Source organism: Fusarium keratoplasticum, chromosome 2 (genome assembly GCF_025433545.1).
Source record: "Fusarium keratoplasticum isolate Fu6.1 chromosome 2, whole genome shotgun sequence".
Taxonomy (NCBI): Eukaryota; Fungi; Ascomycota; class Sordariomycetes; order Hypocreales; family Nectriaceae; genus Fusarium; species Fusarium keratoplasticum.
The window spans coordinates 1,690,263-1,717,344 of NC_070530.1; the positions used below are offsets into that span (position 1 = coordinate 1,690,263).

General features: G+C 54.1%; 10 protein-coding genes and 1 pseudogene across 11 annotated transcripts, besides 1 other annotated feature; 5 read left to right on the forward strand and 6 right to left on the reverse strand.

Annotated features, from left to right (window-relative positions):
• Positions 1–563: 563 nt before the first annotated feature.
• Positions 564–1,565, forward strand: NCS57_00245700 (uncharacterized protein; the record flags this gene model as incomplete). The annotated part of the gene is made up of 2 exons (XM_053052488.1): positions 564–587; positions 702–1,565. The coding sequence occupies 2 exons, from the start codon at positions 564–566 to the stop codon at positions 1,563–1,565; spliced, it is 888 nt and encodes a 295-aa protein (XP_052917734.1).
• A 2,132-nt stretch (positions 1,566–3,697) lies between these two features.
• Positions 3,698–4,269, reverse strand: NCS57_00245800 (AP complex subunit sigma; the record flags this gene model as incomplete). Its single annotated transcript, XM_053052489.1, has 2 exons — positions 4,157–4,269; positions 3,698–4,097 (listed from the first exon to the last, which is right to left on the reverse strand). The coding sequence occupies exons 1-2, from the start codon at positions 4,186–4,188 to the stop codon at positions 3,698–3,700; spliced, it is 432 nt and encodes a 143-aa protein (XP_052917735.1). The 5' UTR covers positions 4,189–4,269.
• A 1,009-nt stretch (positions 4,270–5,278) lies between these two features.
• Positions 5,279–8,851, forward strand: NCS57_00245900 (uncharacterized protein; the record flags this gene model as incomplete). The annotated part of the gene is made up of 2 exons (XM_053052490.1): positions 5,279–7,604; positions 7,656–8,851. The coding sequence occupies 2 exons, from the start codon at positions 5,279–5,281 to the stop codon at positions 8,849–8,851; spliced, it is 3,522 nt and encodes a 1,173-aa protein (XP_052917736.1).
• Positions 8,852–9,056: 205 nt separating this feature from the next.
• Positions 9,057–10,088, reverse strand: NCS57_00246000 (uncharacterized protein; the record flags this gene model as incomplete). Its single annotated transcript, XM_053052491.1, has 2 exons — positions 9,057–9,896; positions 9,945–10,088. 2 exons carry the CDS (start codon positions 10,086–10,088, stop codon positions 9,057–9,059), a joined length of 984 nt encoding a protein of 327 aa, XP_052917737.1.
• Positions 10,089–10,822: 734 nt separating this feature from the next.
• Positions 10,823–12,015, reverse strand: NCS57_00246100 (Leucine carboxyl methyltransferase 1; the record flags this gene model as incomplete). Its single annotated transcript, XM_053052492.1, has 2 exons — positions 10,823–11,697; positions 11,757–12,015. 2 exons carry the CDS (start codon positions 12,013–12,015, stop codon positions 10,823–10,825), a joined length of 1,134 nt encoding a protein of 377 aa, XP_052917738.1.
• Positions 12,016–13,184: 1,169 nt separating this feature from the next.
• On the forward strand, positions 13,185–14,320 carry NCS57_00246200 (uncharacterized protein; the record flags this gene model as incomplete). The annotated part of the gene is made up of 2 exons (XM_053052493.1): positions 13,185–13,322; positions 13,370–14,320. The coding sequence occupies 2 exons, from the start codon at positions 13,185–13,187 to the stop codon at positions 14,318–14,320; spliced, it is 1,089 nt and encodes a 362-aa protein (XP_052917739.1).
• A 648-nt stretch (positions 14,321–14,968) lies between these two features.
• NCS57_00246300 lies at positions 14,969–17,896 on the reverse strand (annotated as a pseudogene). Its single transcript has 3 exons — positions 17,765–17,896; positions 15,274–17,696; positions 14,969–15,215 (listed from the first exon to the last, which is right to left on the reverse strand).
• Positions 14,969–17,896: a sequence feature.
• A 1,469-nt stretch (positions 17,897–19,365) lies between these two features.
• NCS57_00246400 (uncharacterized protein) lies at positions 19,366–19,988 on the reverse strand (the record flags this gene model as incomplete). Its single annotated transcript, XM_053052494.1, has 4 exons — positions 19,366–19,489; positions 19,546–19,770; positions 19,832–19,896; positions 19,947–19,988. The coding sequence occupies 4 exons, from the start codon at positions 19,986–19,988 to the stop codon at positions 19,366–19,368; spliced, it is 456 nt and encodes a 151-aa protein (XP_052917740.1).
• A 932-nt stretch (positions 19,989–20,920) lies between these two features.
• On the forward strand, positions 20,921–22,260 carry NCS57_00246500 (Acetyl-CoA C-acetyltransferase; the record flags this gene model as incomplete). The annotated part of the gene is made up of 2 exons (XM_053052495.1): positions 20,921–21,070; positions 21,118–22,260. The coding sequence occupies 2 exons, from the start codon at positions 20,921–20,923 to the stop codon at positions 22,258–22,260; spliced, it is 1,293 nt and encodes a 430-aa protein (XP_052917741.1).
• A 422-nt stretch (positions 22,261–22,682) lies between these two features.
• NCS57_00246600 (uncharacterized protein) lies at positions 22,683–24,450 on the forward strand (the record flags this gene model as incomplete). Its single annotated transcript, XM_053052496.1, has 3 exons — positions 22,683–23,077; positions 23,136–23,433; positions 23,485–24,450. Exons 1-3 carry the CDS (start codon positions 22,752–22,754, stop codon positions 24,448–24,450), a joined length of 1,590 nt encoding a protein of 529 aa, XP_052917742.1. The 5' UTR covers positions 22,683–22,751.
• A 986-nt stretch (positions 24,451–25,436) lies between these two features.
• On the reverse strand, positions 25,437–27,049 carry NCS57_00246700 (uncharacterized protein; the record flags this gene model as incomplete). The annotated part of the gene is made up of 3 exons (XM_053052497.1): positions 25,437–26,382; positions 26,431–26,663; positions 26,720–27,049. 3 exons carry the CDS (start codon positions 27,047–27,049, stop codon positions 25,437–25,439), a joined length of 1,509 nt encoding a protein of 502 aa, XP_052917743.1.
• Positions 27,050–27,082: the final 33 nt, after the last annotated feature.

A 27,082-nucleotide genomic window follows, 5' to 3' on the forward strand; every position in this document is an offset into this window, starting at 1 on the left:
GGACCTCGGTTTCGAGGTTATCTGGAGCTGTGCGACAGCCCCTGGGACGGGCAGGTTATACATATCATGGCTTTGTGTAGGCACGGAGAGACGTGTACAATTTGGGATGGGATGGGCTTGGCTACCTAGGGTGTGGAAGCCAGTTGACAAGCTGCTCCAACAAAGATAGACTGACTGGGCAGGCTCCCCATGTTTTGGGGGGGGTTAATAATGACAGAAGCAGCCGTGATTTGTAAAAACAAAATGTGGTCTACGAACAAGGTGACGCGTCTTATATGGCGGCTGTTGTATAAGTTATGAGGCTGCCTGGGATAGTTCATGGTCGAGGCGTTGGATGAAGCTTTGGTGGGGCCGAGACGGCGGGAATGAGCTCATAGCTGGAGCCTGCGCTAGACACAGTTGGGCTGGGCTGTCTGTTGCTGTAAGTTCCAGGCTCCAGTTCTTCCCCCTCCACCCTCTCCAACTCTCTCTACTTTATACCCGCACCGGCGCTACATACCCTCCCTCTCTTGTAACCCAATCTCTCCCCAGTTCCTCTCTTCTTTCCCTCCTATTCGTTCATCATGGCGCCTGGTGCCTCTTTGCTGGTGAGTCCCCCTCTCTAAGCCACCCCACATGGACGTTTCCCCGCCATGGATCCATTGTCATGATGCGACAGCCGCCCAGCGACGAGGTACCGATGTTGACGCCCATGGTCGCAGACCAAGCTCAAGGTCCAGCTCAAGCTCACCATCGCGCGCCTCCGCATGGTCCAGCAGCGAGATGAGCAGCTCGGCAAGACCCAGCGGAGGGCCATGGCCCAGCTCCTCGAGGCCGGCAAGATCGACTCGGCCCGCATCCGCGTCGAGAATATCATCCGATCCGACATCACCAGCGAGCTACACGAGATGCTCGAGCTTTACTGCGAACTGCTGCTTGCGCGCGCGGGGCTTATGGAGGGACACACGGTCGACCCAGGACTGGAGGAGGCTATCCAGAGTCTGATCTACGCGGCGCCCAAGACGGAGATCAAAGAGCTCGGAACGGTGAGGACGCTGCTGGCTGAGAAGTACGGCAAGGAATATGTCATGTCGGCCACGGAGAATACAGAAGGCAAGGTCAACGAGAAGGTGGTCAAGAAGCTGAGCGTCACGCCCCCTCGGGAGGAGCTTGTGGTTGGGTACCTGGAGGAGATTGCCAAGGCTTACGGCGTCGACTGGCCCAAGCGGGAAACGGTCTCGCCACCCCCAGAGCTCCTCGACGACGACGACGAAGCAGCAGACGATGAAGACAAGCCTTCGGGTGGGCAGAAGCAAAAAGTCCTCGAGGCGCCTCTGGTAGCGGAGCCCAAGGATCCAGTCCTAAACACACCGGTCAAGAAGCTCAGCGGCGGAGGTCCTACCAGTCCGCTCACGGTGACGCCACCCCGGATGACGACGGATAACGTGCACCCCAAGGTGACGCTGGGATCTGTGGAGCTGAAACCGAGCAAGAAGGCCGAGGCGGCGTCGCGGAAGGAGCCTGAGGGATCGATCCCAGATATCGGAGACTTGGAGAGGAGGTTTGCGGCGTTGAAGAAGCGGTGACGCGGGATATGTTGTTTCTTGAATTATGTATGGCACCATGGAGTTTGTTTTGAAGAGATTATTGGTTTAAGCAGAACCTTGGATGTGCAATGTCAACCTTGAGTATGTCTTGGCTTCATCTGAATGAGGAACCCCTAAGCAAGAGAGCTGGGGATGACATGGCCATTGTGACACCCAAGGCGTTGGCATCCTTCCCCATCAGCTTGAACAGATCAGATTTGGTTCAGAGTCGCAAATTTCACAGTGTGTTTGCGCTTCGGATGTGACTCTTGTGATATATGTCAGATACGGCGGGACAATGTCTCCTAATCGACTACAAAGCGGATGGGAAATGACACTTAGAAAGAGACATGTGATGAAGTGATAGATTGCCTGTGATGCGAAGACTTTGTGTAACCAGCGTCATCCCGTGATTCAGCATCACATCCATGCCTTTCAGTGCTGGCCTTGCGGCTATTTGGCAGTGAGCTTGAGACGGACCCAGCATCATGATGTTGAATCCGTAGAGGTACGCAAAGCATTCACAGGAAAGGACCTTGCTATGGGAGCTACCAGTGTTGATGTATATACCAAAGCATAGCTAATGACAACTTTCCGCATTAAAGACTCGGCACGTTCATGATCTTGGCAGCCATGCTGTTTACACGACAAGTGTATAGACCGTGAAAACGAGAGTGCAAACAAGAAAGAAGAGACACCCGGAACTGAATGCCACCGCTATATGCATAATGAATCATTGTTTGATTGCTCTATTGCTCTATTCAGACAGTGATGCGTCTTCATGATTGCTGCCAGTGATGGCCGGCCGGTCAAGAGTAATTTGATGGCGAACCGCCGTCGCCTTATTTGGCAGCATATCAGTGAGCTCTGCCCCTCACCGTCAAGAAAGTGAGGACAAGATGAAAATGAAATATCCCATTTTGGGACTCCCATCGTATATATAAAGGGGCCATCAAATGGCCCAGTTTGAAGCCAGATCTCTCCTCCTTCCTCTCCCTCCTTCAACAAGTTGATATCATCACAGGGATTGCAGTTTCAGCACACAACGTACCAGGCGACTCTTCCCAGATTTCCCTTCATCTTGCCTATATATACGTTCAAGCCGGCATATCATACTTTACATACCCTCAAGTTCCCCCTTGCACATTATATACACCCAGCCCAGTCCTTCTCCAGGTTTTCCACGACGCCCCGATCTCATCAGTCTCGCATCGACAACCACCATGGACTCGAAGCAAGACTACACCGCCGAGTCCAACTGCAAGAAGGCGACAGGGAAAGGTCGAGATTCCCGTCAAGAAGCAGCTCGGTGTGAACAGTGGGATGACTCTACCAACACATGGCACACACCCAAGGTAAGCTGGCTAACTTCACTTTCGCGTTTTAGTACTAACCATGCCAAGAGCTCGGGACTTAGTAATGTCAGTGGGAGAGTCAGAAAGAGGGAGGAATACGAAGATGGCGAAGAAGAGAGGGCCCGGTTGGCGTGGGCTTTGAAAAACTGGCCCACGAGGGACATCCCAATTCCCAGCATTGAAACGCCGGACGAGGAGCCAGAGGAGTCAGAGCCGGAGGAGTCAGAGGAGCCGGCACCGAAACGACGAAAGTCCATGCCGGTGGACAAGTTCGAAATCCTCTGGTACTATCTCGAGAACAACACCCCAGATATGCGCTCTCCGACCTTGTTCCCGTCATTGAGCCTAGTCTTAGACCTCGACGATTCACCCCATGATGTCGGCACCGATGCATCGCTTGATTCGAGTTCGTTGACTGAGATCACCGTGACGGCCGACGATGGAGAGATCGCCCACTGCGGCGAGAAAGCTGAATCAGGCCCGTCGCGTTGATTCAGGGGAGTGATACTCATTAGAGGACGGATATGGATGGGAAGTGGCCATGCTTGGTCGACAAGAGTAATGCGAGTATGAAAGCGAAAGGAAGCAGAAACTGAGTTAGTCAAAAGTTACCTGTGGTGGTATATTAACGAGATGATGAATTATTCTTCCAACGCCAAGACTCCTGTCTGCCACCCGGTGATGTACAAAAACTCCCTGTTTCAGGTTGAAGGGGTATCACGACCGAGTTTCCGGTCATTATCGTCTCCTTCCGCACCAACACTATCCACCTCGCTCTTATTCTAGCTTGTCCAGATGCTCCAACCGCGTGAGCACAACCTGTTTGCTCGTCTCCTCAATCTCGCCAGCCAAAAACACCTCGTCGAGAATAGCGTAGACCTTGTAAAAGTTGAAGACGAGGTCGAGCTCGCAGACGTTGCCGAAGAAGGCGTCAAGAACCTCGACGAAGAAGTGGATGGCCTCGAGGTAGGCGAGCTCGTTGTCGTTTGTGTCGACGCAGGCGCAGAAGAAGAGGCCGGCGTAGCGGCGGTAGACGATCTTGTTGTTGCGGAACTCGACAAAGTTGGACTGGTACTTTTGGTCGCGCGGCGCCACGAGGCGGTGCACCTCGCCCTTGAGCTTGATCTTTTGCTCGTCGCTGAAAGGGGCGTACCACTTGGCTAGACGGGTCTTGCCCCTGGAAAGAGGTCAGCAACGTGTGCTGGTCATGGGGATTGGGGCTGGGGGTAAACTCACTGTCGGTTCTGGATGAGAATGAAGGAGAGCATCGTGGAGATGGGCGAGGCTGAAGCTCGATCAAGGAGGAATGCGGTTCGGGAGGTGAGGCTCGTGATAGCGGGATGGATGCGCCGGAACCGATGGAGTTGGACGTTGGGAGCGGGAAGGATAGGAGGCTGCAGAGGCGACGGCAGCTGATTGGGCGGTGATTTGGAGGGGGTCAGCCACTGAGGGGCTGCAAGGCCACCCGTTGGAGACCCTGGAGAACCCCAAACTCCAGTGGCCGGAAGTCGCAACTCTCCACCATCTGCATCTGCATCGCAATGGATCTGCATCTTGCTCGTGTCGAAAAGCGACTGCCATTTCCCCGCAAAGTGTTGGAATTGGCTTTCCTTGTTGCCGAAGAGGCTTATATTGTTAATTCAATTGCTAGAATAGCCTTGATTACCCAGACGCTTATTCACTGTTAGCTGCTTGCTCCCGTACCGATACGTTTATTTTCATCTGGGTTCCTGCCTTCAACAACCAAGTCACACGCGCCTTCCTCCGTCTGCCGTAGCGTGATCGTGTGCTATCTCTCCTCTTTTGGAGATCCCCTCCCCTCACCAATCCATTTCATCCTCCTCCTCTCATTCCAACATCACCAGACGCGACGCGATATTGACAACTCACAAGCCAAGAACCTTCGCAACCCATATCCAAGAGCCGGTCAATTCCCTAGCCCATAACCTTGGGCGCATTATGACGAGTCTCGCAGGGGTCCCTCGTCCTCCCTCCACATGAACCTGAGCCCAAGACACGAAAACCCAAGACACCAAGAGACGCTGCCCCCGCTGTCTGGCATTACTCTCATGATTTAATCCTGCTGAATTCCCGCCCAACGCATCGACCATCTTGTTTTTTTTTTTTATTACTGCCCATCGTGCTCCGCTTCCTCAATCGATACCACCTCGCCGCTCCCCAGGACCCTTCCTCTCTTCTGCATGGCTTTCTATGTCCAGATAATTCCTCCCATCTCTGACGACGACGCGAGTCTCGAGGCGTCGATACTCAAGTCGAGGGGATGACACTCGCCTCTCACGCAAATTCACCAACATCAACACCCTCACCGACAACATCGTCATTGCGAAGAGAACCAACATGAAAGCCTTCACCAAGCGCCTCCGGAGGCTGATTACAGTCATCTGGGGCGACTACCAAGCCAATGACTTGTGGCAACGCATCGTGAAATGCTCAATTGCATGTACCGCTGCTGTCATCATTGTCATTACTCCCAAGGCTGTATCCGTTTTCGGCCCTTCGACCTTTCTGGCCCCGATGGCTACCGTCTTTGCTCATCCTGGTCAGCGAATGGGCACTATGATTGAGTCTCTTTTGATGCTTCTGCTAGGCTCTTTGTTAGGACTTGGGTGGTCCCTATTTGGCCTCTTCCTATCAAGCCTCGTATTCGAACGCAACGAACCGGCCGCCTATGCCATCCGAGCAATGTTCCTGCTCGTGTCCGTTCTGGTCCATGGCTACGTGAGATCCTCGAGTCCACGTGTCTTCTTATTCGTCGCCTTCCTACTCATTGCCAGTATTATCGTACTCCTTGGGGGCGCTCATGAGGTAACCTTGACTGTTTTCACCAATGTGCTCTACCCACTCCTTGCTGGTGGCGGTGTTACCGTGGTGGTCAACATGTCCATGTTTCCTGAGTTGTCGAGTAGTTTTCTCGGTCTCTCTGCCATCGATGCTCTATGCGAAACAATGGATACTCTCACTCGCGCCACCCATTGGTTTGTTACTCCCGGCGGCAATTCACAACAAGACCTGCACCCAGTCGGCCTAACCCTGACAACTACGGCGAAGAGCTCTCCCGAAAAACCGAAACGCAAAAAGGGCCGCTTCCGGAAGTTCTTGGACGGCTTTCCAAATCCATTTAAACCAGCTCAAGGGCGCTATCGGGCCTCAACGGTCCCAGTAGGTCTTACAACGGTCGCCAGCTTGACGGGTAAAAAGGCAAAACTTCGTACTCGACTGGCTCGTTGTAAAGCCGCTCAAAGGGAGGTCAACTATGAAGTCTCCATCTCGGCTCTTCCTCCGAGTAGCATGAAGCCCTTGAGTACTTCATACATGAGCAGTCTTGTTCAGAGCACTATAACTGTCATCGGAGCTTGCGAGAACAAGTTCATTGTCCTGGAAAACGACGATCGTTCTGAGGACGACGATCTTACGGCAACCGACAGTTTCGCTAGCGATGCCAGCGGTATCAAGCGCATGTCCACTTTTGATGACTATCTACGGAGAGTCGAGAATGCAAAGCCGCTCAGAGAGATTGAGGCAAGCAGCGCCAGTCTGTTGGAGTCGATCCTGGAGAGAATTCGTGAGCCTGTTCAAGAGTTCGAGGCTTCATTGAAAGAGGCGGTACGCTTGGTCATTGTATGTTTGGCCTACTGCTACGATGTGCCTAGGTTGCCATCAGGTGCGCCCGCCCCGAAAGGAATTCATTTGGAGGAACTGGATTTTAGGATCGACGTCTTCAATGAGGCTATCACCAACTTTGACGCCAGCTGTGCGATGGAGCTTCGACGTTCTGCATTGGACGAAACTGGCCACAGCATCGACTTTATGCCCCGGATGGAAACCTTTCTCATTTCTTCCTTTGTTCTTGCGTTTCGTCAGTCTGCGATGCATATCCTCGAGATGTTGCGTCACGTTCGAAAGGTTGTTGAGGAGAGGAAGGCTCGAAACGATAGATCGTCCGTTTGGTTCCCCAAGCACATCAATATCCGGCAATGGTTGACAACTGGTGGTGAAATCGATGGTCTCGTCCTCCCAGAGACAGGTCGGAAGGAGGTTCGCAGAGGAAAAGCACCACCTGGCTCCAAGGCCAGGAACCAGACGCACCATAAGAAAAACGACGAACATATTGAGCAATCAGACCCAAAGGACGAAGAAAAGGGGATCAGATTTGCGGAACCTGAGAGGTCGACGGGCCAAGAAGATACGCCCAAAAAAGAAGAGGCCAGACCGGAGAACGACTCGAAAAATGAGAGCAACGAGAGCAAGATTCTCAAGTTCAGGGGGAAAGCAGCCGACGCCCTTGAGTGGATTCAGGATTCAGACGACATCTCTTATGCTCTCAAGCTCGCTCTTGCTGTCTTCTCTGTGAGCTGGCCTGCATTCGTGGCTTCTTGGAACGGCTGGTATTCGGGGGTTCGCGGTATCTGGGCGCCCATGCAGCTGATTCTCGTCTTTGAAGTAGCTATAGGCACTTCGTTCTTCATCTTCTTTATCCGCCTGATTGGCGTGATATTTGGCTGCGTCCTTGGATACCTTTCCTACGTGATAGGGAGAGGGAGTCGGGTGGCCATGGTTTTTATTCTGGTGGTCGGCATAGTTCCGTCGTTCTATATCCAGCTTGGAACAAAATACGTCAAGGCTGGCATGGTGGCTACGGTGACGATGGTTGTCGTCGCCCTTGGTACGTCTCCCACCATTTATATGATATGAAGGAGGTACTGACCAGCTCTAGCTGCCATGAACGGTTCTGGTACCGCCTACGAAAACTTTTACAAGCGATTGACTGCGTTTGTCATCGGAGGGGCAGTCGCTCTTCTCGTTGAGATGCTGCTTTTCCCAGTCAGAGCGCGGGATCGACTGCTTGAATCCCTCTCGGCCTCTGTCAAACAGGTACAAAACATGCAGGCTTCAATGGCAGTTGGTTTAGACAGCCCGATAAAGCCCGACTTTCGAAACCCAGGACTTCACAAACGATTCAACCATGCCCGAAGCAAAGCACGCGGTGCACTGGCTGCGGCAGAGACGTTTCTCCCCTTCTGTACAACTGAGCCGCGTCTCAAGGGAAGCTTCAAGCCGCTTGAGCCAATCTACAAAGAGATTGTCTATGTCTTGCACCAGATCATCGACAGGATGGACAATGTGGTTCAGCTGCGGAAAGAATATGGCTCTTCGATCTTGGAAGACTTGAACCCCAAGGTCCACACGTATCGACGCAACGTGGCTGCCAGTATTATGCTTGTTCTCTTTTCAGTGAACGAGGCTCTCATAACATGGCAGCCCTTGCCTCAGTTCATTCCATCAAGTCGACTCGCCCAACTCCGCCTTGTCAATCACGTCCGCGAAGTGCTGGCGTCGCGAAGCGGTACGCACACGCCTGCTGGTGGTGTGCCGACTGTGTTTGATGAGAATGGCGAATTGGCTCAGCAGGTTGCTCACCTTATCACGCAGAAGCGATTCTTGTCTTGGAACGCGAGTACTGCAGGTCAGATGGAGATTATCGAGTATCTCGAGGAGCTTGTTGAGCTTGTCAAGCTTCTCGTGGGGGTCAACGCTTTCCGTAGCGGACTGCTTGAGAAGCCTGAGTATAGCAACTACCGTCAGCGCACCCACCTGAACCACGTACCCCTGGCATCTGTGCCTACTGTCGAGAGCAGCACAGCCGGGGTTCCGGCAGAGGAAGTATCCACGGCACCAGCCTTCTTGGGCGATAACAGCAGGACGACCGGACTACAGCGGACACAAACGATTCGGGGACACGCAGAGCATATTAGAGAGAGATTACGCAAGAAGAAGGGCATTGAGGATGCCGTGGACAGTGATAGCGAGGAGGATATACCCATGAGCTTACAGAGAGTTGGAACACGGTTGTGTGAGAACGATGCAGTTGTTCGGCGCCGGGCGTTTACCATGAGTCACGACAACAGGTGACGAAGTAGAGGTTTTGATGGAATCATTTTATATGAAATTCGAAAGTCTAGAGAAGAGCCAGGCAAGAAGAAAAAGAGAAACCCCAGACACCTGCGCCTTTCGCTCCGTACCCTCGTTTCCTATGTTGTCACATCCGTAACCAAAAATCACCATGCAATACTCGTAACGCCGCCCAATCCAGAGTTGATTTGGGTGCAAGTGCTCCCTAGAAGATGTTGAGGGGCGTGTGCTGGGCGATGCGGGTGCCGTTAAGCATGGCCCTCGACTTCTTGGGCCTCTGCTGAAGGCGACGCGACGCCTCCTGGACGTGACGAGGTTCGATGGGTGTCTTGCCCTCGCTGGGAAAGTCAAAGAGTGCTCCCTCGTGCTTCCGCTTCTTGGGAGCGTTTTCACCACCAGCCCCTGCCCCGGCACCGGTCTGAGCCCTGGCCAGGTCCTCCTGCTCCTTGACCTTGAGGGCCATCTCGGTGAGGGTCTGGACCATCTCAAAGGTGAGGAAGCCGAGGATATCGACAATATCATCCGATGGCTTGCTGTCCGTTACGATTCCAAAACCTGCCCACTCGCGGAATCGCTTTCCCTTGCGGTAGGTGAAGGATGCCTGGCGGTACTCGGACCACGTGACGTACTCCTCCTTGGTCATGGCCTTTGTCCGCTCGTCGGCCTTGCGCAGGCGCTGCAGGGTGATGTAGTTCATTTCTTCTTCTTCCTCATCCTCTTCTTCCTCGCGCTCGGGGACCTCGACGTTGTAGTAGGACGAGGGCTCCCAGGGGAGTCCGACCTTGGCCTTCTTGTTCTTCTTGGCTGCCTCGTCGACGGGTCCCCCACCCGCCACGACGCCTCCCACGGGGTCGTCTCCCGCGGCGATGTCTGCGTCGGCGCCCTTGTCGTCAGAGTCCTTGACGTTCTTGCGCACGTCCTTCCACGAGAGGAAAGTGCGCAGACGCGACACCTTGGCCTGGTCGTGGCGGATCTGGAAGATGAGGTCGTTGATGCCGATTGACTTGGAGCCACGCCGAGAGGCGTGCTCTGTGCAGTTGCGGAGCTGTATTTTGTCAGTAATTTGTATAAATAGAATGGAATAGATGCGTACGAGTTCAATGACTTGTTGGCGGACAATATCCTCAATGATGCTCGTCGTCTCGACGGGGGGTTCAGCCGTCTCGCCAGAGACGTACATCATCTGGCTAATCTCCTGGCGATACTTGTACGCCTTGCTATCTTTTGAGTCGGCCATTTTGAAGTCTAGTTGTCGATTGTAAGGCGGGTGTTTCTTTGTTATGAAGCGAGATTCAGAAGATGTGCGGTTTATGAAAAGTCGGGATGAATCGTGACAAGAGCAACTTACACTTTCTAGGAACTCGGAACTCACTTGATGTGATGAATGTTCGTTGAGCTGGGTGCTGGGCAACGAGCTAAACCTAAAATGGTCGAGTATCCACCTTGTCTCACTGACCCTCGACTCGACGTCTAAGTAAACAGGCTCAGGCATAGTTAAGATAGTTCACGAGGTGCATTTTTAATAGAGGAATTCAACATTGAAACGGTTTGATTTATTCATATGTGTATTAATTCCAAAGCTGCACTCGGCCTAGCCAAAGCTGTTATTCTACGTTAGGGTGCGTAAATCGAGCAATGAGAACGGCCCACCATCTGGGAAAACCGAGTCAACTGTAGCGCAACCAGCCATAAACTTTTATAAGGAGCTCTAGCTGTGAATCAGATTATACTGAGTCAAATTTATCATCCCTATACATTCATCGTATTGATGGGGCATTCAATTTTATAGTCAGATTTCGTGGTCTCATAAATTTTCTAGTGCCTGCATCACCAAGACTCCACGCTGCTCCATGCACTTTTAGTACACGACAAAGCAAGAGCATGTCAAGGTTACCCGTCACGATGGTCACCGTGTTGAGCCATTGATGACCTCAAGATCACTCGAGTGTCCCCTCTTGCTCATTCCCAAGACTAAGCCCCTCCGCCAACGCTCTCCCAGGACCCAAAGCCGTTCCCCTTGGAAGCCCACACAACGATATAATGCGCAGCCAGCAGCTTCCACTCCTCCACTTCGTCTAGTCCCTCCAAGAAGTCAACCCTTTGCTTCTCCTCCGGTGAGACCCACGTCTCCCAGATTTTCTCAATCGTCATGTGGTGCACTGTCTCGAAACCAGCCTCTCTCATCCTCGTCCGTTGAGCCTCGGGAGTGGGGTACTTGTCCAGAGTCGGCATCTGAATACGCCGAGCAGCGAGGTTGGATACCATCATCCTCCCAAAGGCGTCATCTGGATGCGTGGGCTCGTAGATGATGGTCGCGAGGCTAGGAATTTGGGAGGAGAAGAATGATATGACGTTGCTTGCTTCTGCGACGCTGAGGTAGCAGAGGCAGCATTCTGAAATAAGAAGGGTCGGGATATCGTTGCGCAAGCCTGGTAGAGTGACTTCAGGCTGCTCCTTTGGTTGTGAAGAGGACTCCTCGTCTGCGATAGGGGCTTTGCGCGGGGCAAGGTTCCGTAAGTCTTGGCCATGACAATAATACTCTCCTCCTAAAACTGGTCGACTTGACCAGGTGCTCTTGGTATCGTTGGAGATATTCGTGAGAATGTTTCTCAGTGGCGGTGTAGCCTGCACAGTTCGCAGCTTTCTAGATGCAACAACTTCAAAGTCAATCTCATGATAGACCAGACCGGGCCGTGATTTTGATGCAAACAGCCGGAAAGGACGAGTATCAGTGCCAGCACCTAGTGACACAATCTGCTTTGGCGAAGAACCTGATTCAGCGCCCTCATCATCGTTGAGAAAAGAATCTACTAGAGTATCGAGAGAAATTGTTCGAGTATATGTTCCTGCAAGTGGCCGGTTTAGTCGAGCTCAGCACATCATGGCGTTAGCTTAGCCAGCGCACCTCGGTTGATGATTGGGAGACGTCTCGCGGGAGGACCATCGGCGCTCTGCACAAAGAACTGAGCATACGGGTCGTCGAGGTAACCAAGGTCAACCGCGCTCAGCCTTGATACCGAGGCGTCTGTGTCGGTGCCCTGGATAGTGGCATCGTGGGTGACGGACGAGGGGCCGTGATGTCCGCCTCGACCTCTCCCTCTACCACGTCCTCCGCGAGCGGATCGGAGTGAGCTGAGTAGGTTTGGTATCTCTGGAGCCGACATGGCCAAGAGGTGGAGGTTGGTGAGGCTTTGGTGGTGGGAGTTGATAGCTTGAGGTTGTGTGTGGTGGTTCAAGGTTGACAGCACAGCTCCGAGTTAGGCAAGTGATGGCCATGGGTGTCAGCCCTGCAGGCGCTGCGGGGCACTCCCTAGAGCCTCTATCTGCCTCAGGTAGGACTTGCCTACAGATTATATCAGCCTATGGATATCAGTGACGCAATGTGGGACAGTGCTTCTTCCAACATATTCATTACTTGACATGTTTCGATTTAATACATCACCCTCAGTGAAGACAAGCTGTTGGTCGATATTGCTGTTTCACATGTGTCAGGATGAATGTCTCGCCTAACGTTGTAGTCCAGGCGTCTCAAGCCAAGCGCCACTAGCCACGGGCTGAATTCCCCGCTATTGGCTGCTTCAAAGCTCCACTGGAATGTCGACGCGTCTTTAACGCTAACACCCGCCGCGCCAGCAGATGAGGGCGAGCGCGGATGCACCGGACATGAGCTTAAAGAGGTGGCAGTATTAAACGACAAGAGGGACAAATAAAAGTAGAATACTGTAATTCTCGAGTGTTTTTTACAATAAACTACTTACCAAAGCAGTAGATATAACTGTACTGCCTAGTATTGTTGGTCTTAATGCATGTTCCAAGTCCTAAGACGAGGTTCAAGATCCTTCGCTGATTACCCAATTCAGCAATGGCCGAAGCAATGATTCACTCAAGGAAGCTTCAGTCGCTGCAAATCAAGAGACATAATGAAAGCACAGTGATGGATTAATAGTAGAATCACATATTCATTCAACTAACATTCAAGAACAAACCTCTCCTCATTCACATCTAATCTATCCGTACTCTTAACCCTTCATCTTTAAATCATGGGGTGTGTAGATCCATCATGGATGGCCACTGGGGCTGTGCACATCCTACGTAGGAACACTGCCTGCAGCCAGGCAACACACCCCCTGCAGCGCCACTAACAATGGGCGTCTCTCGCTGTAAAACCCCATAAAGGTCATTCAACGCCGCCCACCTTCGGATACATCTCTAACCATCCTCCATCAACACGAGGCTGTCCACCTATTTTACTCTTCTTCTATCAACACCATCATCGTTTTCTCTTTTGTTCTTTTTTTCATAAAACCATCCCTCGCTCATTCTATCCGCCATCATGATCTCTCACGCAGGCAGACTGCTCTGGGAGCGCGGCCATGTCCCCAGCGACAGCGGCCCGGAGTCGCCTCAGTTATCGTGGGAATACATCATCATCATCCTCAACTACATTGTCTTTATCCCCGCCATCGTCCTCGTGAGTCTCCCCTCAACTCCTCATGCCACCTCTCTAACAGCTTCCAGATCGACTACACCTTTAGCAAGGTCTTCCCCCTCCTTGCCATGATCGAGGATGACAAGCCTCCTGCCTACGAGCCCCTCCCCGTTGAGCCCCTCGCCAACGGCAACGGCCCCAAGACCCCCTCCACCACCGCTCCGGCTGTCAACGTCGCTGGCCCTGGTACTGACGGCCGGCCCGTCACCTCGTCCTTCCGGGCCACCTTCCGCCTGGTCCGATCTCACGGCGGCTTCCGCGCCTGCTTCCGTGGCCTGCCCTGCCTCATCGTCCAGACCATCTTCAGCGCCTTGATCATCGGCGCCTTCTCCATCTGCCTTCCCTACGGCATCGGCGTCTTCGTCGGCGGCCTCGTCAGCTCCGTGGCCCTCGTCCAGTTCAGAGCCGCCTGGATTCACCAGGTCATCACCCCCACCTCTGCCCGCAGCTTCTGGTCCCGTCTGCCCCCCTTCAAGACCACCCTCAAGGCCACCTGGAAGCCCACTCTCATCTTCTGGGCCGCTGGCCAGGCTACCTTTGCCCTCTGCGGTCTCCTTATCAACGCCCTCCAGATCACAAGGTTCAGCGACCCTTTCAACCTTTCCTACAGGCTCCTCCTTGCTAGCCTTATCCTTGTCGTTGGCGAGGTGATCCTGCTCATCCCCGCCTGGGTTGTTCTCGTCCGTATCCAGGCCTCCCTCCTCCCCGCAGACGAGGACACCATCATCCCCTTCGACCGCTCCTTCAACGGCAGGGTTGAGCCTGTTGTCGTCGGTGGACCTGGCTATGCCAGCGTCGCTGACGCCTGGTCCAGCTTCTCCAAGGCTGCTTGGCGCCGTATCATCATGCTTCATGTCAAGATCCTCGGTGTCACCATCGGTGTTGGCGCGCTTCTCGGTGCCTTTGTTGGCCTCCAGATCTTCATCTTCGGCCTCGTCGCTGCTTCCAAGAGTGGCAACTCTGGCGAGAAGGGCAACTAAACTGTCCTCTGCAAACACTCACTCTCACGGCTTCTCGACCCTACCATCTACTTTAGCATCATCTACGTATCGCGTACCATGTATGTAGTGCACAATAAGGAGTGCATCATTGGATAAAAACAATACCACGTATATCACATCTCTGGTCTATCTAGTCCCGCTCTGTTTACCAAATCAAACCCAGTTGGAAACTCAATTCATTAACTCTCTTAAACTTCATGCCTGAGCTACCTGCGTCGTCGTGGAACAAGACTCCCACACGTGCAATATCTTGCTTTGCTCTGCAGCTCTTCTCTCTGCCTCGTCTCACCAAACTCACTTGGCCTCCCTCTTTCGCGCCCAGAGCGCCGTCCCTATAGCAATCATCCGACCTTCCCTAGTCCCATTGCGAAGCATGTCATAAAATCCAAATCATCGTAGCCTCCCCATCCTCTATGGCCCTCGTCTAGCAAGAAGGGAAGTCGAGGGGACAAGGGAAAATAATCAAGACAAGAAAGAAACAAGTAGAAAGTTTTATCGAACGGGGCATTGTTTGGTGGGGGTATGATGGGGGCTTCTACCAGATCTGCTCGCAACGCCGTGCCCAACGCAAAAGCAGGGACCTCTCTCTCTCTCTTGGTGTCTTTTTCCTTTTCTTCTCTTTCACGTCTATGACTTGTTAAAGAACCAGCTAGCTCGCTTGTTGCTGCTGCCGCTGTTCCCTTCAGTCTGGTGGAGGTTCTGGATGGTTGGGATGGCGGGGGCTACATCACTGCCACCGCCTCCGCGGAGGGGCTTCGCAATCCGGCTGCCGGCGCTGGCAAAGCTGAAGCCGCCTGGTGAGTTCAGGCCACGGGTGCTGCCGGCCTTGGCGAGCTCGAGACGCTCCTTGACCGCAGCCAGCTGGACCTCGAACCTAGTGATACACTGTCAGTGCTGTTTGGCTGAAAAGGGGCAAACAAGGGGATACATACTTGTGGTTGGCGGCAGCCATCTTCTCCTGACTATCCTGTAGCAGGCTCTCCAGGCTCTGGATACGTTCGTTTCGTGCAATGAGCTTGCGCTCAGCAATGGCAACCTCCTTCTTGAGAGCCGAGTTCTGCTCGACGAGCTGGCGCTGGACCTGGGTCAGCTGCTCCAGGTTCCTCTCCAGGAAGGCCATCTTCTTCTGCTGAGCCCGGTTGTTGGACGACCGAAGAACGTTGTTGTACTGCTCTCGGGTCTCATCCAGCGAGATCTCGAGCTCCACAACACGCTCGCATCGGTTCTGAAGGTCACGCATGAGGCTCTTCTTCATGACGTCAAACTCGGCGATCTGCTGCTGGATCGTCTTGCCATTGGCCATCGGTGCCGCGGCGCCAGCCTTGACGCGCTGCTGAAGGTCATCGATCAGCGTCTTCATTCTTGTGTTCTCGGCAGCCTTCTGCGTAATATCGGCCTTCAGCTCATCCACAAACTGAGACTGGGCAGTCTGGCGGTTGGCAAAGGCGTTCTCCAGTCGAGCCTTGACCTCCTCCACATCCTCGGGGCCGAGGTTGCGAGTGAGAACCTCCTCGTATTCTTGCTGGACGGCCTCGAGACGCGCCTCCAGCTCTTGTCTCCGCCTTGAGTCGGCCTCGCTGGAGGTGGTGCTGTACATGGAGAGCTCAGCTTGTCGGACGATGCCTTGTGTCTCCACCAAACGGGCTCGAAGTGCCTGGAACTCATCGGGCGCGATGTTGTCGCCAGTGGCGCTCAGCTCGTGTAACGCATCGACCTTCTCGATAGTCTCTGCGATGTGACGCTCGTTCTCGCTAAACACGTCGCCGCCCAGGTCGAAGCCGGCCATCATCTTGGCCATCTTCTCGGCCTTCCTCTTCTCCTTCTCGTCGAGGGCAGCACCCGTCTCTTTGGCGCTCATCTTGACGTCAAGGAGTTGCTGCTTCACATCGTCAAGCTCCGTAGTAAGCTCCGAGTTTGCCTCCTTCAGAGCGTCCATGGTAATCTGTGCCTCCTTGCTCTCAAATGTGAGCCTCTCCAGCTGCATCTTGAACTCGTTCACCTCGGTCGTGAGCTTCTCGTTCTCCTTGCCCACCTTGCTGTCGTGTTCCTTGAGGTAGGCGAGCTCTTCCTTTGTCTCCCGGAGCTGCTTCTCGGCAGCCGTGGCCTGGGACTCCTTTTCTGAGATCTGATCCTGCAGCTCATTCTCCCGTCGCAAAAACTCTTCCCTCTCGTCCTTGTCAAGCGGCAAGCTGGGTGTGCCAGCGCGCTCAGATATCGCGGGCGTCTCTGAGCGGCTCTCCGCTATTAGTGAGGGTGTGGAAGGTCGTGTCGAGCTTCGTGCGTCGGCCTTGGTTCTAGCGACGGCATCGGTAGTCTTGGGTGTCGCCCATTTCTCCTTAGGAACAGATTCACCAGCACGCCACAGCTGAATTTCGCCCTCGAGATTTGAGATGTAGCTCTCGAAATTGGTGACCTGGCCCTGGGCCTTCTTGAGAAGGGACTTGAGCTCGGCAGGACTGAGCTCGGCGTTGACCTTGGCCTTGTTCTTGATGGACTTGGCTCTCATACCAAATCGCAGGGTACTGAGTGTCTCGGCATCGTTGTAACTGCTAGGAGAGCAGTTGATGATCAGCGTCGTCCGACTGTTACCACCGAGGGATTCTTGGAGGATACGGGTCAACTTGGAGTCTCGATAGGGGATGTGCGAGGATTTGCCGTCGGTGAGGGCGTTGATGACCATTCCCAGGGCACTCAAACTCTTGTTGATCTTCTTGGCTTCCTCGAGGGTCTGTCCGCTCGCTCCAGTCTTGCCGACCTTTTCGCTACCAGCCAGATCCACCAGGAACAGCTGTCCGCTCTTTGCCGAGCCGGTCTCGACGTTCTTCTGGGTGATGGTGATGACGAATATCGAGTGGGATCGCGACGACTCCTGGTTCATGTTGGTGGCGGCGACGGCTCGGGCATTTCCTCCTCTCCTCATGACTTCGTAGACCTCCTGGACGCTCGACACGTAAATCTCCAAGAGACCCTTGACGTAGACGCCACGGTTCTTCTCCTCGTGGACGGGCAGGTTGTCGTTCTGGGGGGCGAGCAGATCACGGATCCTCTCCATGTAAATCTCCATGTAACTGACTCGGACGGTGTACTCGATGGTGCCGGGGCTCGACATGATGCTGGCGAAGATCTGCTCGACGATGCGGGGAATAACACCTCGGCCGTCGTCGTCGTCGATGTTCGTGCCCATCATGGTATACGACTTACCGGCACCGGTCTGGCCGTAGGCGAAGACGGTTCCGTTGTATCCATTGAGGATATCGTCGACGGTGGAGCGGATCGAGAAGTCGAAAATGTCCTGTTGCTTACATGCCATATCAAAGACTCGGTCAAAGGTGAAGCTGCCCTGCGCATCCTTGGACTGGGAAACGGGTTAGCCACAGGGCGTCGAGGCACTCAAGGCGGTGCAGAGGCAGATTATTGACATACGTCGAGGCTGCAGGTGTCCTCGCCATCGAAGGAGACGATGGGCTTTCCGCCCGACTCGAGTTCGACCTTGTTCTGAGGCCGGAACCGGGCGACGACCTTGATGCTGTTTGCGGACGACATGATGGACGGAGGCTATGTGTCACACGGGGGAAGCTATCATCGGCCACGGTGCTGCCGTCCAAGAGTCGCTGGGCTCGATCGTGGGTTGGTTGTCTGTATGTATGTAACTTGCAAGTGCCGTCAGGGGGGTGGGAGGCGGGGAGGTCGCAGAGATGCGGGCCGCGGGAGGGTGCAAAGAGCCGCAAGCCGGCGTCGAGATTCGAGCACCTCGAACACGGGAGCAGGGCAGGGAGCGTGCGTGAGGGAGAGTGAAAAAGGATAAGATACTGGAGAGGTCAAAAACAAGGCCAAGACAGGGTCTGGCTGGCGGGGGGTGGGTGGTTTGTGGTGCGATCAGCAAACACACCGAGAGAGAGACGCTGACAGGAGGGTGCGGCGCAACAACAACAGACAGCCAGGTCAACACACGCACTGGACAACACAACACACTTTCGCAAGCTCGAGTCGTTGACAACGATGGAGAGGCGGTGGGTTTTGGCCGAGTTGATTGGAGAACTCTACTGCCAAGAGGGGGGGCGGAAACGGGGAGGGGGAGACTCGCGTACGCTCAGGAGGCCCCCTCCTGTAAGTTTAGGGGGGATTTAGCGGGTTTTGGAGTTTTCAGGCCCCCCTGAGGTTGGGTCTTTTAGGCGCCTTCGTCCCTAGGTCCCCCTACCACCGACTGGACTGGACGGCCCCGTGTGGGTTTCAGCCGGCAGCAACCACGCAATTTGGAGAGGGGGTCAGGGTCCCGTCCCTGATACTGTACTGTACTGCATGATGCGGCGTGGGTGGAGGGGCTTGATCGGGGGATGGATTGGTGGTTTTAGTCAAGACGCTGCCTGACAAGGGGGCAGGATCTCTAATAATGAATAAATAGTTCATCTCGCACCTATGCTCAACATCTCACAGGCTTATATCAAGACACCATAATGTGGGAGGCGGCAGGGATCATTGCGTGCGCATTGTCAACAGCAATTCAGGCATTGGGAAGTGGGACCTGGCCGTTATCATCATGGCACGCGGGCTCCTTTCGGCATGATTGAGAGTGGGTGCCATCATTCCTATCGGAGCAGACAAATCAACCCGCCCATGGCATCCCCCCGCTGTCACTGGTCAACTCTGAGTCAACGACTCAGACAAGTGTCGATATCACACACACACAAGACTTTATTCGAAAAGATGCGGACGCTTCAAGAAACAGACAACTCCTCTTCCTAAGTTAGTGAGCCTCGTGATATATCATAACATGTCCCAAGGAGGGCCTCCGTCCTCGGACGTCGCAACGCCTCGAATGCAATTCAGTCCAACTCCACGCACCAAAAAACGCCATATACAGATTTGCTCCCGTCCTTCGTTCGGCTATCAAGATTCGGGCCGTGCTAGGAACGGGAATGATGGTTGAGCGGCCGTGATCCATTTCTCTGCTGGACAAGTCGACGTTGGCATACCGTTCTCTGTCCCACTGTAGTCGGTTCGGTTCGAGTCGAGTCGATTCTGTCTTAGTCCTCCCAGCTCTTCTCGACCGTCTCTCTGACACGCTTGGTATACTCCTTCCTGTTGTCCTTGTACAGATTGGAAGCCTCGACGTTTGCGGGCGAGCCGGTATTGGGGTCGTTGAGAAGACTATCCATGATCAGCATCACATTCATATGCAACTTAGTTCCCTTCCTATCTCCTACCTCTGAATGCTGGTCAGAACAGCGGCGACATCGTACGTGGGACTCCATCGGTTTTGCAGGATATCCAGGCAAAGCTCTCCGGTGGCGTAAACGTTTGGGTGGAACATCTCGCTGATGAACTTGACCTGCGGGGGCTTGTTCGGATACTGCTCCTCGAACTGCATCACCAGTCGAAAGGTGCCGTCCTCGAAGGGGGTGTCGGCGGGGCCGATGATGACGGCGTTCCTACGGCAGTTGATAAGTATCTGAGCCAGGTCACCGATCGTGTCGAGGCGAGGCGACATACCAAGTCATGACATTGTCAGGGACGGGAGACGCAGAGACACCGGCGGGAGGGTCGGTTTGCATGCGCTGCAGCTGGTGTTAACATTATATGTTGGCTGTTCCTCCAGATGCCATACCTTGAAGTCTCGCATCAAGCGGCGGCGCGCAGCTGTAGACATGATGGCGGATGGATGCGGAAGCGGACTCGAGAGGTGGAGGGTAGTCGTTCAAGAGCTCGGAGGCGTGGTATCGAGACGGTTTCGATGGTGATAAGAAAAAAAAGACCCGACCACGACGATGATTCCAACTGTGATCCCCAGAGTGTGAAAACAAAGATGACCTGCACGGTTCGCTGTTACAGCGACAACGGATTTGGCGGTGCAAGGTGGAGGGATGGGGCGGAAACGGAGATTGGTCATCGACAGCCTCACGAGAGTGATTCCACTGGAAGGCTCCAGTGTCAGTAATCGCTGGCCAATCAGAGATCCGTTTGACTCTAGCCAATTGTTTGCCCGGGTCAGATCCACTGCTCTTTGTTGATTGCACGTGATCACCAAAGCCACCAGGACGGTCCGTCCACCGGGGTCTTTGAGATGGTCGCGGGGGACAAAGGCCGCTCTTCTTGATCCATCATGGTTCTTCGGAACCGAAAACTTCGGAAGCGAAACCGCAAAAGGCAGCGGACGTTGTCCGATACAGGAACTGGTTCCTCTTGTTCCAGGGTCTAGCTTACGGAAATGGAGGACTCGGCGGAAATACTCTTGCAAGATATGCAGCAAAGGTACTTGTATCTGCCGCCGCCTTCCCACTGCCGGGCTTGTACCTAGGCAAGACGTCACTTCCCCGGATTGCAGCTCGGTTCAGAGAGCTTCATCCCCCGCCACTTTCGGCCCTCCCCCGCTGGAAGCCGAAGGGGACCGAGCGGAGGGCATCTCTAATGTTTCCGGCCATCTGTCACCCGTGATACCCGAGGCCGTTTTGGTCTTATAATTCTGCAACTGCTACAATACTAATTGATCTCCTCTTCCCTCTAATCATTTTCTTCTCTTCTTCTCTTGTCTTTTTCTTGTTCTGTCAACCCCTTCTTCTGATACCCCATTCCTCTCTCGCAATGTCCTCTACTCAGCTTAGATCCGCCGGCCGGCTTGCCCAGCTTGCTGGACATGTGAACGGGGCGCGACAGTTTTCTACTCGGCCAGCTCTGCGCAAGGAACTGCAGGATGCTTACATCTTGAGTGCTGCGCGCACTCCTACAGCCAAGGCATGCCAAGTTCCTCGATTGGCCATTGCTCAGCTAACACAATCCAGTTCAATGGCTCCTTCTTGTCAGTGTCAGCGCCCAAGCTCGGTGCCGTCGCCATCAAGTCGGCCCTCGAAAAGTCCAAGGTCCCCGTCGAGAAGATCACCGACGTCTACATGGGCAACGTCCTTCAGGGTTCTGTTGGCCAAGCGCCCGCACGACAGGCCGTCATCTTCGCCGGCCTCCCCAAGGAAGTCGAGGCGACCACGATCAACAAGGTGTGCGCATCTGGTCTCAAGGCCGTCAGCCTGGCCGCCCAGAACATCCAGCTGGGACTTGCCGAGGCTCAGATTGCTGGTGGTATGGAGAACATGTCCCAGGTGCCCTACTATGTGCCCCGCGCAAGTGGGCTCCCCGCTTTCGGCCATGTGAAGATGGAGGACGGTCTTATCAAGGACGGCCTGACCGATGTATACGACCAATTCCACATGGGCAACTGCGCCGAGAACACTGTCAAGAACCACAACATCACCCGCGAGCAGCAGGACGAGTACGCCATCCAGTCGTACCGCAACGCGCAAAAGGCTTGGGCGGACAAGGCCTTTGCTGATGAGATTGCCCCCGTCACCGTCAAGACTCGAAAGGGCGAGATTGTTGTCGACACCGACGAGGGTTTCAACGATGTCAAGTTTGACAAGGTCCCCACGCTGAAGCCCGCTTTCGTCCGCGATGGAACCGGTACTGTGACTGCGGCGAACTCGTCGACTCTCAACGATGGTGCCAGTGCCCTTGTTCTCGGCAACAAGGCTATTGCTCAACAGTATGGCTCAGGCTCCCGAGTGCTGGCCAAGATCTGTGGTTATGCCGATGCCGCCACATCGCCCATCGACTTCCCGGTTGCCCCCGCCAAGGCTGTCCCTATTGCTCTCGAGCGCGCAGGAATCACCAAGGATCAGGTCGCCATCTGGGAATTCAACGAGGCGTTCGCCAGCGTGATCCTTGCAAACTCAAAGATCCTGGGTCTTGAGGGTGCCAAGGTGAACCCTCTGGGCGGTGCTATTTCTCTAGGCCATGCCCTTGGAAGCTCTGGTTCGCGAATCCTTACCACTCTGCTTCACCAGCTTAAGCCTGGTGAGTATGGTGTCGCGGCTATCTGCAATGGTGGTGGTGCTGCAACCGCTCTTGTGGTACAGCGGATCGAGTCCGTGTAAGAGATGAAAAGCGATGAAAATAGGCATGAATGACGTCAGTCAAAACTGAATGATAGATACAAGTAGCGTAAAAAAAAATCGAAAATTTTGTGTACTTGCCTATGCGCCCCTTTTACAAACAGTTATAGTTCTGTCGTTTGCATGATTTTGACTTGGCGCGGAAGACTCTTGACGTGATGCAGGGTAGGTAGGCAAGTACGTAAGTCTGAAGAGATGGGATGAAGGAGGGCTTCACACAGCGTGTGCATTGAGGATTAAATAACCCAATTAGGGAATTAAATACTGACACTGGCGACCTTTCATTAAAATCATATGCATGATGCTTGGTGAGAAGTGATATATCCAATTCGGGATGGAATGTATCTTCGTTGTCTCATAGTGGAGCACCGACCATGTCGACTCGCCAAACCTCCCTCAGCCTTTCAACCAGCCAATCTCGACGCGCTCAGAACAACCTCACTCATTGGCATCTCAACCTCCACAGACCAAAGATGCCTCTGGTTCTCGAGTTCCTCACCCAGGTTCGCAACTTTGTCCGCGCCCAGGACGGCGAAAAGCTCCGCGCCTGGCTCCAGGTCGAGCCCGGAAGCCCCCAGCAGTATCACAACCTTGCCGCTGAGCTGCGCTCCCAGTTCCGCCAGCAGGGCCTCGACAACGTCATCGAGAGGTCTCTCCCTCAGGATGACGATGTTCCGGATGGCCAGGCGACTGTGTGGCCGGGCTTCATCGCCTTCATGAAGGATTACATGGCCTTTTGGCGCGACGTCAATTACGATGATTTGCTTGGCGCTCATCAGTTGCTGAGCGGCCTCGTCAAGTGCGCATCTCACCCTCGCTGATAGACAAAGAAGAACTTTGCTAACTGGCGATATTAGCTCATGTGCTACGGCATTTGCTCATCCTACGTACGGCGCCATGCTTCTCAAGACTAGCATGTCCCTCTCCGAGACACTTGCGCGTCTCACCATGAGCCTCAACAGGCGTCCCGAGTTGACGCGCCGTCTTCGAGCTCTGGACGAGGACAAGACAATCGCAGAGTCTTCGGCAGAAATCATTCAAAAGATCTTCACCACGTGTCTCACGGACCGTTCAAGCGGTCGCTATGCGAGACCTGAGGGCAAAAAGGTTGGCGTCTACATGTTTGCCAACCTCGTCCTCAAGCTCCTCTTTGCGGTATGACCCTCACATATCACCACCTCTCTTCTTATTCTGACATGGATGTAGTGCCGGAGAACTCATCTTGCCAAGATGATCTTTGTCAACATCTCGACAATCTCACCACCACTATCCCTCTATCCGGCTGCCCAGCGCGTCACATTTCTCTACTATCTTGGTCGCTTCAACTTTTCCAACAACCACTACCTCCGCGCCTCCCTCTGCTTGCAGGAAGCCTACCTCCAGACACCTCCTCAGCTTGTCTCTCACCGGACAAACATCCTAACATATCTAATTCCCTGCAACATCCTCCTCGGGCGGTTCCCTTCGCAGGTACTGCTCCAGCGCCAAGAGTGCCAAACTCTGGCCCCCGTCTTCCTCCCGCTCTGCCAGGCCATCCGGTCTGGAAACTTTGTCCACTTCCAGCACCATCTGGCTGCGCATGAGACCTGGCTCTTTGAAAAGGGCCTGCTCTTGACCCTCAGCAACCGTCTCCGACCTCTCCTCTGGCGATCCCTTAGTCGAAAGACCTTTATCCTAACCTACGTACCTCCAACTGATGCATCTTCTCGTAAAGCTGCCACTCTCGACCTCGCCGACCTGCACACCGTCGCCGTGTATCTCCAGCGCCGTCTCGAAGGCTGGCTCCCATCGGGTCCCAACACTCTCGGCCGCCCTCAACACGTAAACCCCCTCCTCATGAAGGCTCTATCAAACAATGCCCAAAGCACCGAAGCCTCAACACTAGCCCCACCACCAGGCGGTCCCAAGTCGCTGCGGCCAAACGAGGGCATGGTCTGGGGCAACGCAGACGTCACACCCGAGGACGTGGAGATGATGGTTGCCACCCTTGTCCAGCAGGGCCTCATGCATGGATTCATCGCCCACGGCCAGGGCCGCTTCGCTATCATCGGAGCAAAGGCAAAGGGGAGCCCTGTACTTGCCGGATGGCCCAACGTGTGGCAGTCGATCCAGGATAGGAGGTACGAGGAGGACTTTGACCCTGAGGAGGTACCCGGATGGGTTAAAGAGTAAAGAAGGGGGGTCTTGTATTGAAATTGAATGAACCATCTAGGCTAGATTGGATATAGGTCACCCGCCGGCTGTCGAAATAGCGTTGTATATTACAGGCAAGATACCCGAGAAACATCATTTAAACTAGACATGGTCATGTCACCATGGATCGCAATCTGGACCGGAACTTTTGGCTCATGATCTTCCACATTTCTCTTGCCCGTAGCTATGTAGGTACGACTGCGCCAATCATACTATCTATCAAATATGTCTGATCATTTCGTTTTTTTCTTTCCAAAGGGGAAAAAAACCACACAAGATCCCGTGAGGGCGCCGAGATGACCACCAAGAAAGGAGGTCACCCCATCCAACAAAGCCTCACCATCTCTTCTTTTCTCCAACTCTCCAAACACTCTCTGCTCATTTGTACATACACGTCGTCAATTCCGAGATTAAAATTAGCACACAATTAAACATCGCTTGTCAGTTCCAAATTCCTCCAAATATCCAAAGCCTCCAACGTTCTCAAAAAGGGTATATCGACCGTGAAAGGAATGCGTAGAACGTATATATAATGCCCGCGGGCCACAAGTATCTGATAAGATCCTTGCTGAAGCAAATTAACACCCGGGGGCGGGTATCAATGACCATGTTGACCCAGCTGCCGTGTACGGCTGTCAAATCAAGTCCGGCTGGTTAAAGACAATAAACACTATCGCCGATAGAGTGGTTGGCTTGATCGTATATGCAAAGAGTAAAGGTCAAAGTATGACGGGGAAAATAGTTTTTGCCGAAGAGGAGAATGCCAGCTGCCAGGTGTGAAGGGAGATGAGACGGTGGGTAGTGAGTGACTGGTGAGGGAGGCAGAGAAGTGATGGTGTGGGCGATGTCAGAACCGACATCACCCATCCAAGCAAAGGCTGCAGCGGAGAAGTTGAGAGCCCGCAGGCTGGCCGAGAGAGAAGCGAACATGCAAAATTAGGTCTTTCTTGAGGGGGCTTCTTCAATTAAAAGAAACAGGCGGCAGCGATGAAAGCGACGACAAGGCCAGCAACGGCAGCATTGCCCTGATGACGACCGGCCTCACCCTCCTTGGACTGGGTGGGGGCAGCCTCAGAGCCAGCTTCCGTAGCAGCGGGCTTCTCGGTGACTTGGGCACCAGTGAAGGTGGTGGTTCCGTTCTCGTGGAAGATACCGGGCTTGACAGTAGGGGCAGCCTTCTTGGTGGTGACGACTTTGGTGGTGGTGACAGCCTTGGTAGACTTGTGGACCTTGGACGTAGAGGTGGTAGGTGTCGAAGTGGTAGACTCTTCGGTCGTGGACTCCTCGGAAGTAGTAGTGGTGGACTCGATCGAGGTGGAAGTAGTCTCCTCGGATGAGGTTGTTGGGGCCTCAGAAGTGGTGGTCGACTCCTCGGTGGTCGAGGTAGCCTCCTTAGTGGTCGATGTGGTCTTTTCCGATGTCGTGGTCTCGGCGACAGTCGTGGTAGTAGAGGGCTTGGCCTTTTCGGTCGTCGAAGACTCCTCCACCTTCTTGATGCCCATCTCGCCGTCATCCGAATCCGAGTCATCAGATCCGGAGCCGGAACCGACAGAGAAGGCAACAATCTGGGCAGTGCTGCCCTTGGGGACTGTGACAACACAGAAGGCCGAGTTGCCGGCACCAATGGCTCCCTCATTGCTTTCAACCTTGCCCTCACCATCGCTGGGGTCGATCTTGCAGGGCAGGCCGTTGCAGCCGCCGTCAGGGCACTTGATCTCGACACCGAAATCAGGGAGCTTGCTCTTCAAGGCCGAGTCCTCCCAGATGGGGTTCCAGCCGAGCTTGACAAAAGTAGTGCCACTGGCCTCAGTGTTGGCACCGGCGACGTAGGGGCTCCAGTTTCCAATGGGCTCGTCCTCAGTGCCCCAGATGCAGCCCTCCTCACCAACACCAGGGGGGTTGATGTAGAAGCTAACACGGTTAGAGACACTCCATAGTTGTTTCTCGGGCGTTACTTACTGAGCAGCGGTGGAGCACCAGTATGAAGATCCGGGAACAGCCAGAGTTGCGCTCGAGGTGACGAGAGTAGGAATGATCATGGCCTCATTACCGGGCAGAACGGTTTGGCACCAAGACATCTTGGAGCCGCACTTGTTGACGGCCTCGACAGCTCCAGTTCCCTGAACACAGTTGGGCTTACCCTCGAATGGCTTCTCAATCTCGCCATTCTTATTGCAGAAGAGACCACCGTTCTGAAGTGTGTTAGCTCGAGTTACCAGCTGGTGAGTGGTTCGTATTGGCGGCGTACCATTGAGGCAGGATAGTCGTAGGTAGAATCGGGATCCCACTGGTTCATAACCATACCGGGCTTGCAAGCGAAGGGGCAGTAGCTGCCAGGCTTGCACTCCTGATCGGGGCTCATAGCCCAGCCGCCGTTCTTCTCATCGGGAGTGACGGCGACCATGTTGGGGTCATCGGTGGGAAACTGGCACTGGCCTCCTCGCTTCACGATGGGCGCAGGAGAGCCATGCAGATGGCCGGCGCCACGCTCATGGTGCTGGTGAGCCTTGGCAGCGACGAACGAGGGCGAAGCCGACAGGATGCCCGCAAGGGCGATTGGAAGAGTAGCGAGTCTCATGGGGTCTGTCGTCGATAGATGAAGATGGTTGTG